Source organism: Pleurodeles waltl, chromosome 10 (assembly GCF_031143425.1).
Source record: "Pleurodeles waltl isolate 20211129_DDA chromosome 10, aPleWal1.hap1.20221129, whole genome shotgun sequence".
NCBI classification, from domain to species: Eukaryota; Metazoa; Chordata; class Amphibia; order Caudata; family Salamandridae; genus Pleurodeles; species Pleurodeles waltl.
The window spans coordinates 467443373-467458676 of NC_090449.1; the positions used below are offsets into that span (position 1 = coordinate 467443373).

General features: G+C 45.7%; 1 protein-coding gene across 1 annotated transcript in view; it reads left to right on the plus strand.

Annotated features, from left to right (window-relative positions):
* The window catches only part of LOC138261625 (SCO-spondin-like), a 1514343-nt gene that overhangs the window by 867525 nt on the left and 631514 nt on the right, over window positions 1-15304 (plus strand). The window contains exon 80 of the mRNA XM_069210750.1: window positions 3032-3252. Within this exon, the coding sequence (XP_069066851.1) occupies window positions 3032-3252 (221 nt within the window). The remainder of the gene's footprint in view (window positions 1-3031; window positions 3253-15304) is intronic.

The window sequence follows — 15304 nt, forward strand, 5'->3', positions numbered from 1 at the left end:
GAGAACACTGCATTGTCTGTGATGGGCTGAGGCGGATAAACTAAGCAAGTAATGGAACTCTGAGATGGCAGCCTAAGGACTTTGAAAGAATGCTGCTTTACAGAAATAAGTGCTGATGGTGCCCAAAAGCAACCACCTGCACAAATTAAGCATTGAGCAAGGCAAAAAAACTTAAAAGATAAGGGGGCACAGCTTCTCCAAGCAAGGCCAGAACTTTTGCCTCTTCATGTTTTGTTTAATAATTATTCAGATATGGAGGTAAACTACCGCACACCGAGAGGTGGACTTGAAGGTCTAGTTACTAATATGCAGTATGGATGTGTGGCACAGCACCTATGAGAATTGTGCAAGTCTAATTGCCTAGTAACGTAACACCTTCTCTACCTTAAGTTCAGTGCAACTGTGGAGTGTGCCTCTACCCTTCTACAATCACCATGGTGTTTTCACTGATGTAGGCCTCCTGTTGTTAGAACAAGACTGTTGGATTAGTGACAATAGCACCACCATTTGTGGGTGACTGAGTCAGTCCCATCCAGTGTTGACAACGGTTTTGGCTAGCTAGTCGCACCTCACCCAAACCTGAAAGAAAAGATGATTTGTGGCAGCCTGAAACATGACACTCTTTGGCTTCTCAGGGGAAGTCGTGATCGACAAGTCCCACCCCTTTTCCATCAGTAGCAAAAGGTCTCATACACACATAGGCCAACTAAAGTGATACAGGATGGTTTTCAATGGCTTTATTGAGAAGACTGCAATCTATGATAAAATATATGAGCTGCAATTATTAGTGCAAAGAGACATAATAGGATTATAATGGTGGTGACCAGCGAGAAGAAAATAAACAGCCCTAACATATTTGAATAACATACGTAGATGCATTCTACCTAACCCTTAACTCCTAAGGGAGAGCATAGCAGTAATAGCCCAATCTGTCCACCTCCATAACCTGAAGGATAGGGTTCTGCCCGTCGTCTCCTGGGTTGGCTGTAGAGACAGGGCTGAGGTCAGCAATGAAATGGCGTACAGTGTTTTCGTCATAAACATGTTTCTGTTCCATTAAAAAAAGGCCTGATGTGGGTATGTGCCTAAGTGGCGGACTGTTTACAAACTCTTATGGTGACAACTGGTAGTGGAGTATCATGTATTCGGACTCGTCAACCTTAGACGGGATACATGGTGAAATGTCGTGCACAGAATAATAATAACAATGCTTTCACAGAATCACAAAATGACAGCTGATTAAAAAATAAAACATCCTGCTGAAAGCATGCTAACTAAAAATTTATAAAACAGAATAAATGAAACCAGAGCACATATGTAGGTAAAAGGGCACATCCTACAGGCCTAAGCTGAGCTAAAATATGTGTGCCCAAGCAGAGTGTAAAATGAACCAACAACAATGCAGAGTGCCCTGTTCCACCTATATTATGATTATTGAAATATATTAATAAGCATCAAGCACATTGTTCTAGGTAATCGTGATACTTCTTTTAACAGAGATACTTATTTTGAATAGTCTGGGCTCAGAGGACACTTTTCAAAGGCAGTGGTATGAGGTGGTGTGGAACAGTCCATGAACCCCCCCCGCCATGGAAGGGTTTGGGAGGTGGTTTTGCAATCCTTGTGCCTGTAGCCCCAGCCTGGACCTGCAATCAATTTCAGCAGCTACGATTCTACCCAGTAAAATAAGGCTGGTTTTTCAGCACCTGCTAATCCCATATGTGGGGCCACAGGCCACATTGGATGAGGTGGAACGATATCACCCTGGGAATACAGCTTTACTCAGTGTGTAATTCAGACATCAGAAGGCTGTCTTCAAGTGGAAACTCTTCTGCATAGAAATATTAGTTGTCCCCTTTTTAGTAATCAGGTGGATTGCGCTATCAAAATTAGAGACTGCCATGGTTACACTCTCAGGTATAAACTTAGTGAAAGTATTTGTACACATGCAAAGTGATATATTTAGACCAATGACATCTACAGCACAGGAGAATGAATTATTTGCTGATTGTAGGAGCAATTTGACATGCGTAGGCATGGTACCCTCAGAAGCTGCTTAAATTTCATATTTTATATTCAGATTCGGGATCAGTAATAGAGTCAGGCATTCTGTGCTGAAAAATGTGGCCAGGTAAAGTTGTGTTATTCCGAAATCTTTCTTTCACAGTGATTTACGGTCTGATTTAGAGTTTGCCAAAGACGGTTACTTCTTCACAAACGGGACAGATATCACTTCTGATGTATTACCGTTGTATTATATCCTATGGCACTTGTAATACGGTGGATACCTGTCACGTTTGTGACAGAGTAACTTATCCGCCGTACTCTAAATTAAGCCCTTTAGTTGTTAGACCTGTATTCTAAGATGAAACACTAAAAACTGATCATACAAAAGTAGATCCATGCCTATAAATTGGTTCTTCATTTGGGTAGTTCTTACTTTGTGACATTAACCTTGTGTTCAATATTTTGCCCTTGAAGACAACGGTTTGTAAACAATGGATTATACGGTGTATCATGATCTTCTTTGTTGGGCATTATCATAACACGCATGCAACACTCTAGAAGGGGCTGAAGCCAAAGAAACGTGTTACATCGGAAAAAAAATTGGGAATGGCCCAAACACTTGAGAGCCATTGATGTTCCAGAACAGAAAGATTACATTGCAATGTTGAAAGCTCCACTAAAGGCAATGGAGTGGGTTAGGGCCAATAATGGCTGATGTAGGCCTTGTGCTCCAACACTCCAATGACTGTCATTCTCTTTCTCCCTTTTCAATTTAGAACATTCTGCTCTTAGTGGCTAAAATGCTCTAATAGGTTTATAAATGTAATTAGCTTTAGCCCTTGTGACTAAAGTTGTACCCATTGCTAAAGGCTCTCACCCTTGTCGAGCCCTGTCCTGAGGCTTGGGCCTATAACTTGGGTTCAGGGCCTTTAACAACTGGTATGGCTCTCGGCTGCAACAATCATGCTATATCATTGTAGCTGTTACTCTCCTGAGACACTTTCTAAAATATTTTTCTCCACAGCTCCTGTGTGAGTGGCCACCTACAGTGCACATCTGAGCTCTCTTGTCGTGTGGATGGTGGCTGGAGTCCCTGGGGTGTCTGGTCCCCATGTAACAAGAGCTGTGGAGAAGGAGTGCAATACCGCTTCCGGGAGTGCAACAACCCCACTCCTCAGATGGGGGGCCGGCCCTGTGTTGGGAGAAGTCTGCAGCAGAGAGGCTGTCAGGGAATGGAGTGCAAAGGTAACTCGATATAATTCACGTCTCACTGTCTCACCATTGCCATAACCCAGGGAGCCAAAGACACCATTGGTAAAGAATGGGTACAATCAGTTCTAAAAATAATATGCTGCTAGAGGCTGCTTGCCAGAACTCATGGGAAGCAAGAGCATGTGTTTGTTCATTAACATACATGAAATATATTGTGAACTACATTTTGAGAATTAAAATATTGTCAAAGCAAGTGTATCTAAATAAGTAAAGATGTACTATGCTTAACTCCATATCTGCTCAACTTGAACTCAAATATATATATATATATATATATATATATATATATATATATATATATATATATATATATATTCACTAATAAACCAAAGATTACAGGGACGTTATAGTTAAGCTGAGATTTTACACACAAAAAAACAATAGAAGTTCAGCAGTTATAGTAATACTTATCTCAAGAAACTGTAACTCGTGCCCTAGGGCAGTGTTTTTCAACCACTGTTCCGCGGCACACTAGTGTGCCGCGAGAGGTTGCCTGGTGTGCCGTGGGAGGGGGCGCCGGACTGTAGGACATTGTGAACGGGTCGTTACGACCACGTCCACGCCAGCGCCAGCGCCAACCAGCTTCTCGCCAGGAAAGTCAGTTGCGCGTTCCCATGTCTCCATGGGAACGCTCCGGGCGTCGATGACGCGTTTCCCTGTTTCCAGGGAAACGCTTGAGGAATTCCGGGGCAGCGATGGTGAAAAGGCGCCAGAGCCGAAAGACGCGGAGAGGGAGAGCGCGACGAGGTCAGGGATTGATTTTTCTGGCTATCCAGTTTGGAGTGCACCAGTACTGTGATCCTGTGACACCAGTGGTAAGTGACATGAGCCACAAAGGGTAATATCCTTTAATCTCTGACTGTCCCAGGGCCCTAAGAGAAAGGCCTTAAAGTGGGCCCATTGTATTTAATCTCTTGTCTCTTCTCAACTGTGAACACAGGAATGTGTGTACTGTATGCTTCATAAGCCCTGCAACTAATGGTACAGCTGGTCCTGCTTGTGGTTGAGGCAGTATTGTTTTAAAGATGATTAAGAAATCATTATGTTGAAGAATAGCTTCAATGTTCCATGTAATCACTGCCCAGTTGTTGACCTCCCTGAATGTTACTATAACTTCCCCCATGTAAATCTGGTTTCGAAGCATGTGTGAAGTTTTAGGGAAATATGTGTACCCAACCGAAGTCAGACATTGTAGCATTTACCAAGGAGGAACAGCCGAAGTCGTATGTCGTGGCCATTATTTTGCTGGTTTTGTCTGAGGCAAGAACACTTGGGGCTTTTCCCACTAGCGCACTTTACAAATTCTTTGATTGATTGATTGACTACTAGTCTGTTTCTGTATGGGATGCTCTGCTTGGGTCTGTGCCGATGCTCCTGTCTGGGGAAGTTCTCCTTTCAGCAACCATTTTAGTGTCTCTGTGCCCAAGCCTGTCACACCTTTGTATTGTGCATTGTGAAAGAAATGGTATTACAGGTGATGGAAGGTTACACATATCTGTGGTCTAGTCGGAACTGGTTACTAAAATTTTTGAATCCCACCACTGATGTTAAGGACTATAAATAGCTCCGGTGTCACTGTTACACTAACAGGAGGAGGACAGGAGGAGACATCGCCGATGAGCAGAAGAGCGCCAATGGATCTGGATTTGGAGGAAACATGAGCAGAAGAGCGCTGACTGATGGATCTGGATGGAGACATACGCAGAAGAGTGCTGAGTGTGACGGACAGCGGCTATCTGGAGGAGACAAGCGCAGTAAGTACTGAGTGACAGTGAGATACTGCAGTGATGGACAAGTTTTTGAAAAGGAAAGAACTGGACTCTGAACAAAATTTGGAGCCAGATGAGAGCCCAAGTACGAGTGGGGATCAAAAGAAAGCAAAGATGGTTAGCTCAAGCAAATTCTCTGGCACAAGGCAATATAGCGAAAGCTATATTTCATTTGGATTTACTTTCACCGGAGATGCAAACAAACCAACTCCACTGTGCGTGGTGTGTGGTGAAAAGCTAGCTAACAGTGCTATGGTCCCAAGCAAACTTAAACGCCATCTCCAAACGAAACACCCTTCGCTTCAAAACAAGAATGCGGACTATTTTGTTCGCCTGCGTCAAAACACGGAGAAAGAGGCAACTTTCATGAGAAAAACCACAAAGGTAAATGAAAGAGCTCTTAAAGCTAGCTATCAAGTTGCTGAACTTATAGCCAAGTCAAAAAAGTCGCACACTGTGGCAGAGACATTAATACTTCCCGCCTGCAAAGCTATTGTAGAGGAGATGCTCGGACCTGAAGCAGCTAAGGAAATAGCCAAAGTCCCTCTCTCAGACAACACAATTTCCAGACGTATTAATGACATGTCTGCAGACATCGAAAGTGTGGTTTTGGAAAAGATCCGTATCAGTGAGAAATTTGCATTGCAACTTGACGAGTCTACTGATATCAGTGGACATGCTCAACTCTTGGCCAATGTGCGTTTTGTTGATGGTGATGCAATTAGAGAAAACTTCTTTTTTTGCAAGGCATTGCCAGAAAAAACTACAGGAGAAGAAATTTTTCGGGTCACATCAGAATACCTTGAACAAGGAGGACTTAAGTGGGAAAACTGCACAAGTGTCTGCACCGATGGAGCTGCAGCCATGGTCGGGCGCACCAAAGGCTTTGTAAGCAGAGTGAAGGAAAGAAATCCAGATGTTATTGTTACGCATTGTTTTTTACACCGTGAGGCCCTCGTAGCCAAGACTTTACCAGCAGACCTAGTTCATGTGTTGGATGATGTTGTGCGCATGGTAAACTTTGTAAAGTCACGACCCATGAAAACTCGCATATTTGCAGCTTTGTGTGAGGAGATGGGAGCGAAGCATAAAACCTTGCTGTTTCATACGGAGGTCCGGTGGTTGTCGCGTGGCAAGGTCTTGGTTCGTGTGTATGAGCTGCGGGAGGAACTTAAAGTGTTTCTGACAAATGAGAGGTCAGATTACGCAAAGCTGCTTGCAAGTGATGAGTGGTGTGCAAGGCTGGCATACCTGGCAGATATATTTCATCATCTGAATGAACTGAACACACGAATGCAAGGCCGAAATGAAAACCTGCTTACAAGTACAGATAAAATAAATGGATTCCGTTCAAAGGTGCAACTCTGGCATCAACACGTGGAAAGTGGCAATCTTGAAATGTTCACACTCACCAAGCAATGGCAAGGTGTTCACACTGCTGCACTGTGTGAGATAATAGTTAAACATTTAAAAACTCTCGAGGAGAAGTTGTCATTTTATTTCTCTTCAGTCTCCACTGAATGCCTTGACTGGGTTAGGGACCCTTATAGCTCAGTATCAGTTGGTGGAAAGGACATGACTTTACAGGAGCAGGAGGAACTAACTGAACTGAGACAAAATCGTGGTTTCAAGCTAAGATTTGCTGATCTACCTTTGGACAGTTTTTGGTTGGATACTGCCAAGGAGTTCCCCCTTCTGGCAAACAAAGCTATTTTGACATTGCTCCCATTTTCCACTACATATCTGTGTGAGATGAGCTTTTCAAGCATGATTGCTATAAAAACTAAATACAGAGAGAGACTGAGAGCCGTTGACGAAGAGCTACGTGTGTGTCTTTCTTCGATTCCAGCCAGAATATCAGCTTTGTGTTCAGCCAAACAGGCCCAGGTTGCGCACTGAATAAAGTATTTTATAATTTTTCATATTTCTGTTTACTTACTATTTCATAATAAAGTAATTATAAAATACTTTCTTTGTGTTTATTTGATTCCTATTCAAGAGAATTACTTTATATATAGTCAATATAGGCACAGAGTTAAATTTTTAAACATTTTCTAATGGTGGTGTGCCTCGTGATTTTTTTCATGAAACAAGTGTGCCTTTGCCCAAAAAAGGTTGAAAAACACTGCCCTAGGGTAACTATAAGTCGCACCCCGCCATGCACAGTTTACTCATCAATCATTTTATTGCAGCTGTTACTGTTATATTATCAATGATGTCATAGAAGAAGTCATGACTGAGGTAATATGTGGGGTAATTAGCAATGCATGGTGAGGGTGCCCTGAGTCCCTCACCATGCTGCTTTTTTTTTGTTGTTGTTGCCTGCGGATCCACAGATCTGCACCACCAGGCGTAGGGGGTCGGGGTATTCCTACCCTGCCCCCTTCTGTTTTTTTTTTTTGCATAGTTGTTCATGGGACTCGCTGAGTCCCAAGATGGCATCACTTCCTGGTTTAAGTGGTGACAATCAGATCCCAGCATGAGATCTGTCAGCTCCATGTAACGTGTATAGATATACATAAGCCTTTTTTCTTTAATAACTTTAAAACTACTGAACACATTTACAACCATTTAGAAAAAGAGATCTTTCTGTACCTAGATCTAGCTTTCTGACAAATTTGGTGTAATTCTGCTCAGCGTTTGAGGCTGCAGTTGTGTCTAAAATCTCTTTGAGGAATTGCATGGGGAAAACCTGTTTTGAGACCTTCCTTTTTCTCAGTCCCCGCTTGACCAATCACCGCAAAACTTTCCATACAGCAGCTAAATTGACTTATACACTAGTTTTGGCATTTTTGTGAAGACTAGTCAAATGCCACCAAAGTTAATAGCTAAAAACAAAAGAGTTTCCTATGGAAACCAGTCCCTAACTCCAACTACCTACCTATACCTTTTTTGGATTATTCCGTTAGTCGATATTTTGCCCACCATATTTTTGTATGAAGATACCACATCCAGGTGAAATTATTTAAACAGCCACAACCGGCTCCCACTCTTCCTCATTTGGCGCACAATCCCATCCTTCCCCTTCTCTCCTCCATTATTTGGCAAATTCTTTCTCTCTCGTCAGAAGCACTTTCTGCTGCAGTCATTTTTTGAAAATGGGTTGGTAACAATTACTGTTTTAAGCTCTTACTAGTACTTTCCGTAAGTGACCAACAAGAACAAATGAATAGGTATGCACCACTCCCTTGTACAAAAGAACAACAATAAAGTGCTGCTATATCAATAAACATAAGGGAACTCACAAATATATTTGGTGTACCTGTGTACTGGTTTGTGAGTGCTACTTAAGGCTATAGGGTAGGTTCACACACTCATTCCGTGGCACTTCCTCCCAGTTCCCAGATGTGACCTTTGTGGTAGAGAATATTGCAGACAAGCAATATTAAAAAGATAAATAGAAAAAAACAGACACAACTATGAACCATGTCTGTAACAGTACCTCAAGAATGTCTGTAGTGAATGCAGCCTCTCCTCTTTAAAAGTCATACCCCTATTTACTTTACTACATTGACTAATCCTTTCTGGCTCATTTTATTAATCCCACCAACTATCTGCATGAACCTACACGAATTATCATACCTAGGGCCAGATGTAGCAAATTTAAAATTTGCGAGGTGCAAAGTGCGAGTCCATGCGACTCGCACTTTGCACCTCGCAAATTGGTATGCAGTACGGTGTCTCAGCCACCGACTGCAACTCGCTATGGGGTCGCAATGACCCACCTCATGAATATTCATGAGGTGGGTCGCAAATTGCGGCCCCATAGCGAGTATAGGCACTCGCAAACATGGAGGCCTGCTGTCGTCAGCAGACCTCCATGTTCGTGACTGCTTTTAAATAAAGCAGTTTTTTTTTAAGTGTAGCCCGTTTTCCTTACAGGAAAACGAGCTGCACTTAAAAAAAAACCGAAACCTTTAGTTTCGGTATTTTTTCAGGGCAGGGAGTGGTCCCTTGGACCACTCCCTGCCCTGAAAAAATATTTGTGGGGCCAGTCACAAACTGGAAGGGGTCCCATGGGGACCCCTTCCAATTTGCGAGTGGGTTACCATCCACTTGAAGTGGATGGTAACTGCGATGCCATTTGCGACCGCGTACGCGGTCGCAAATGGTATTGCATACCACTCAGACTCGCAAATATGAAGGGAACACCCTATCGTCGACGCTGCGCATTGCGCTCGTAACCGGTGTGCCAAAAGCTTCCCACATCTATTACTCCCAATGTAGTACTTGTGCTTAAGGTGTGCCACTGCGTACTCTGCCCTGTCCCAATTTAGCCGTTTCAGCTGCTTCCTTACCTTCTCCAGCTCCCGCCAAATTCTAGGGGCACCCGTATATTTACGGGAGCGTTCCAATACCGCCACCCTCTGTTCCAGCTCCTCCCTCATCAGTCTTCTTGCTTTATTATCCCTAGCGGACAACAACATCACCTCTCCTCCCACCACTGCCTTCAATGCCTCCCACAGCGTCCCCAAGCAGGTGCTCCCATCGTCATTAAGACTAAGGTAGTCCGCTATTGCACGTCGGATCAACTCCACCGTTGCAACATTCTGAAGCATCGAGTCCCTGAATCGCCACCCCGATGCCCCCACCTGCTCCATGCTCATAGCAACCTCTACGGTGACAGGAGCATGGTCCGACAGGGCCCGAGGCTCAATCGCAGACTCCCTAAATCGGGAGAGGAACTCTTGCGAAGCCAAGAATAGGTCGAGCCGAGCATATGTCTTGGTCGCTGCTGAGTAAAAGGAATAATCCCTAAGCGTGGGATGCGCCCTCCTCCACATATCCTCCAAGCCACACTCAGCCAGCCACTGGCGGCCTGCCGCTGTCAAAGACCCCGTCTGCCCATGGCGGTGACCGGAGCAGTCCAGATCATTATCCATCACCAGGTTAAAATCGCCCCCCACCAAAATGGCGCCATCCAGGGAGTGTAGCATCGGGGTCAAAGCCTGCTTCAGGAAGACTTCCTGCTGAGTATTAGGAGCATATAGGGAAGCAATAGTAAAAGAAAAGGCCCCCAACCTCATCCTTATGGCTAAAAGCCTTCCTTGCACCTCATGTAATTTTGCCACCACTTCGCCAGGGAATGAGCGCGTTAATAATATCGCAACCCCTGCATGCTTCGAGGAAGCTGAAGACCAGAATTGCCTAGGGAACCACTTAGAACGCATGCAGCAGATATCCTTCTGCACGAGGTGTGTCTCCTGCACCAGGCATATATGACTCCCAGACCTCTCTAGGGCTGACAGGATGGCCAACCTCTTAGTCGGACTATTAAGCCCTCGGACATTCAAGCTTATACATTTAATAATCATACCTCAAGATGAGTAAGACGGTCAAGAAGGGAGAAACCTCACGGGCAAACCATACCCCAGACCAAGCCATCAACCACTCCGAACACTGGGGGCAGACCAGACCTCCACACAAAAGCCAGCATCCCAAGGAAACACGCCAACATACAACCAGTATGCACAACAGGTGCTCACAACCAAAAAGTCCTCGCACACACATCTCCACGAAGTAAAGTCTCCACAGGGCTGTAGAACCATTCAAGTTCATCGAGCCAGGTCCATTGACCCCGCCACCCTGACCCCTCTCCAGCGGCCACCAGGCCGAAAATGGTGCGACCCCCAGCACTCCTCTGCCATCGCTCCCTTAGGCGTTAGTCCCAGCGGCCACGCTACTCAAGACAGATTCCTGCCCCGCCCTCAGTTCGGAAACCGTAGGGCGTTGCAGTTTCCTCCTTTTCTCCTTCCGCCGCCAGCGTGGGCGATCCCCACCAGCCAAGCCCACCTTATCGCCCGAATCCCGGCTGGCATCCTCCAAGCGCAGGATCCGATTTGCCTCCGATATGGACCTCACCTGCCAGAGCTGATCCTCCCACCAGAAGACAAGGCGGAACGGGTGGCCCCAAGAGTAAGAGACATCATGTGCCCGCAGATGCTCCTTAATGGGCTTAAATTTGCGATGCCTCTGCAGGGTCCGTACAGAGAGGTCCTGGAATAATTGGAGCTCATGGCCTCTGAAACGCACCTGCTGAAGATTGCGGGCCCGCTGCAAGATGCTCTTTTTAATCCCATAGTTGTGAACACAGGCTAAGATATCCGGTGGTCGGTCTCCAGCCCCACCGGCGCGGCCCACTCAATGAACTCTGTCCAAGGTAATCTCCCGGGTCTCATCCAGGCCAAGTAATGAGCGAAACAGTCCCACCACAAAGTCTCCAATGTCCTCCTTCTCAGCCCCCGCCGGGACCCCTCTGATGCGGATATTATGCCTCCTCGAGCGATTCTCTAAGTCCTCCACTGCTATCTGGAGGATGTCCTGCTGATCCCGGAGGCGGACGACCTCCTGTTGCAGGCCCCCCACCTCCTCGCCGCAAGAGATCTTGCTGTCTTCCATCTGTGCTACTCGCTCCCCCAGGGACGTGACCTCACCTTGCAGCTCTCTCACCTCTTGAGAAATGTCCCTACGGAGATCCTGAATATCACTTCGGAGCGAGTCAAACAAGGAGGTTAGGAAGGCCTTCGTGACCGGTGAGCCCTCGACCAGCTCCGTCCCCGCCTGCATCTCCGGGGACTTCGTCGCCGGCAATTCCTCAACCGCGCCACCCGGTGCCGGTGGGCCCCGGTCAACATATCTCTAACTGATCGCTCCCGCATAGATTTGGACGCTGCCATGGCACTTGTGTGTTATCTTGATCGTGCAGGCTGCCCTCCTGGGCCCCTTCTCAGGCTCCCTCTGGGGCCAGACCACCACAAGCCCCCCGAGCCCGGGACAGCAACTGGCCTTGCGCTCTTGTGCTTCCTCTTGCTAGTCGTGGCCCCACTATGCACCAGAACCGTCACTCAGGGGCCCAGCCCTGTCTCTCCGCCCTGCGTCCTCCTACTTCATAGTCGGGCGACCAGATGCACCCTGTACCTCTGCCGCCACCTCCAGGCCTCCCGTCCACCAAGGAGAGTCCAGCAGGGAGGGCGCCTCCACCCGTCCACCAAGGGAAGTCCAGCAGGGAGGGCGCTTCCACCTCGCGGGGACGCCCGCGCCTCTCAGCTCCTCGGCCCCCAGCACAGTCCTCACCGCATTCTGGGCCCAGCGCCGTCCTCCTGGGCCTCTGCCTCCGCGGCTTCCACGACCAAGGGAGCAGCCGGATTAGAGCCCACCACGCGGCTTGATCCGCCGCGTAGAGCACACGTCCGCCTCGGGTGCGGGCCAAGGCCGGCTGCTCCTCGTCCCAGCTTCACTGCGCCGTGGGCTTCCGCGGTCTCCTCGGGGGGCCCCCGGTCCACGGCACCACTCACTGCGCCTGGGCACCTCTAGCCATCACCCTGCTGGGCCGCGCGTCAGATTTCTGAGGCCAGGGCGGCAGAGCTCAGACAAACAAGTCCACTCACGCTGCCATCTTGGCCACGCCCCGCGTAATGTATTTTAAAGGAAGGTTACAGGAAGTAGATTTTTGATTAGGGAACCACACAGGAAGAATACCTAATAATAATCAGAACATAAAGCAAGGCAACTTATGAGGACGCAAATGGATATAACAAGGATAATGGCAGAAGTTGAACCCAAAAGACCTAATTAATACAGCAATAGTAGAAGCAACTGAGTGTACTTTTCTGTTTTTCTCACAACTACTCCAACAGTGTAGCTTTCTCTGATACAAATCCTGGTTTGGGCAGATATTTCTCCTAGTAACTGTGAAACCAGATGTGTACTGCGGCTACACATGTTATCTAGCAGTACTCACCAAAACTAGCACCAGTATCTTGTTAGCCTTTTTTGTAACCAAGTGAATACCTTGTGCGTGGATAGTGCGTCACTGTGAGGGAAGCTATATGAGGTTATTTTGTTCGCACCAACAAAATTTAAAAATGGGGATCTCTCAATAGAAAGCTTCACAAAAGTCTAGGTTTTCACATGGGCCCTTGCCCAGGCACAGCACATGAAAAACTCATAGATTGTGCAAAAGAATTGTGTACTACTAAAGGAAAAAATGATGCAACTTTACACAGATACAGAGCATGACCTCATAAAGAGGGTGGTGGTATTCGCAAACGCATTTTTTAGAATGTAAAGTAGCACTTCATTAGTACCACTTTATGTACTCAGCAATGCTATCTGACTGGCGATCATTCTTCACCTACTCCAACTCTATCTCTTACGTGAAAATATCTCTGTCAAGAGTTCAGAGATCTCTACAAATTGAGATATACGTTTTAATAGAAAAAATGGGTGGGACAAGGGTGAGTGTTTGGAAAATGTGAAATATCTACTGCTAAGTTGTTGGAGTTAAGAGGAATTGAAGAAACACTTTAGGGAGACACAGGCAAATACTAAACACACCCTGAAAAGAGTAATACAATTGCATTCATACACTACTACAAAAGCATTACTCACAGAACATGCTTAAATCTGCCACAGATTTGGAGTAAGTCAAGCACCTCACTTGGCCAATCACTAATGCTACAGCACACTCTCACAGACGTAAGTGAAGGCAATTAATAACCATGGGAATGATTTAACAGTTAGCCGAGAGGGAATTCCACTGCAACAACAACAGAGTTCCCTCCTTGCCAAGGCAGTGGTCCGCCCACCTGTTTTATATGTGGGTGGACAGTAGGTGTGGCTACAGCGGTGACTACTCTCTCACTGCCGTAGCCAAACGTCTTCGATGGCCTGATGGATTAAGGGCCGTCAGAGAACTGGCTATATCTCTATCTGCCAAATTAGGGTGGACAGACGTATAGCTATTGTTTACTGGCCTTCACCCCCAGACAAACCCTGGCAGTAAGAGACAGTAAAAAAAAAAAAAAGTAATCTTGCATGGCAAGGGAGCATTATATTTTTTAATTTTAAAACGAAAATCCCTTTTGGGATTTTCTTTTTGAAAATAAAAAAGAAACCAGTTCGATGCACCGCTCTATCATGTTGATGGAGCCCAGCACCAAGTGCAAAAAGCATTGACAGGAACTGCTGTGCCAACGGTTCCTGAACATGCTTTATAAATGAACCCCAGCTTGGTGGTCATTTATAAAGTAGGAGGACAGCATTTCCATTAGAGTGACAGAGTAACTTACTTCATCTTCCTGGCAGAGAAACAAACCGTCTAGCTATAATTAAATCATGCCCAATAACAACACATAGTAAAAAATAGGGAAACAAAGGGAAAATGTTTTTAAATGTCTAAAAAGTATTGTTTCTAGTTTTAATATATTATTTTAAAAACAACATCATTTTTAGCTACAGTTGATACAACTACAGTTTGTGGCAAGATTTCAATCATGCAACACACCTGCTACTGCTATGGTGGGACCAAATGTACAGTCAAGACTCCACCACCCGAGTTAACAGGTGAAACTCACTACAACATCAACCCATAACATAAGAAAATAAGACACAGAAAAATAACATTTATGTCACTGTCAGTGAAAAGCTCTGTTGATTTGCTTCTCGTTTTGAAGAACAATTATTTTAGGAGCAGTGAGAGGATTTAAAGGTGGAGGACCCCAATCCTTGACATATCCATGAAAGCAGTCATTGCTAGATATGACTTAACACCTGATATGATCCTTGACATTCTTGCAGACTGGGAGCAAGAGCTCAATTCGCCAGCAGCCTACTCCCATACCATACCTGCACATGTAAAAGTACTGACTGCACCCCATTTCCTTGACATTGGATCTTTCTAGAGGATCATTGAAGGCACCATGGGAGTCTCGAGAGCCAGGCAATCACTCTAGTTTCAAAAGGTCTTGAGATAAATCATGAGCCAAGTGCAGATATTTATTGCTATGTCACAGAATTTGTAAACACACTTCCTTTCCAGGAGGCCACGAGGCAGGTGATTGCTGGTCAGCAGACTCTCTCATGATAGTAAAGAATTGATTGGCGAGTTGAGTGCCGCTTGAGAGAGGCACCAGCTAGCTACCTTCAAGAACCTTTCAGCCTCCTAATCTCATGGACTGCCACTTCTCATCTTATCTTCTAATCCTCCCCTCCCTTCCCGCCTGTTGTAGTGTCTCACTGTACATCCGTACTTGATGTTTTCATGATTATCCCACTTTATCTAGTACCTCAAGGGGTGTCCATTTCTGTCCTAGGAGGCCAACTGTCACTTTTGAGGAGGAGTTGGTCATGGTTGTGAATTCTGAGCCTTAGAAAGACCATGAACCTTTTCTCCCAACCCAGAGCAGCTTCTCTGACTCAATATTTGGGTTGGGAGACTGAGTTTAGAGTTCTGTTGGACTTTGGATTTTTCCTAT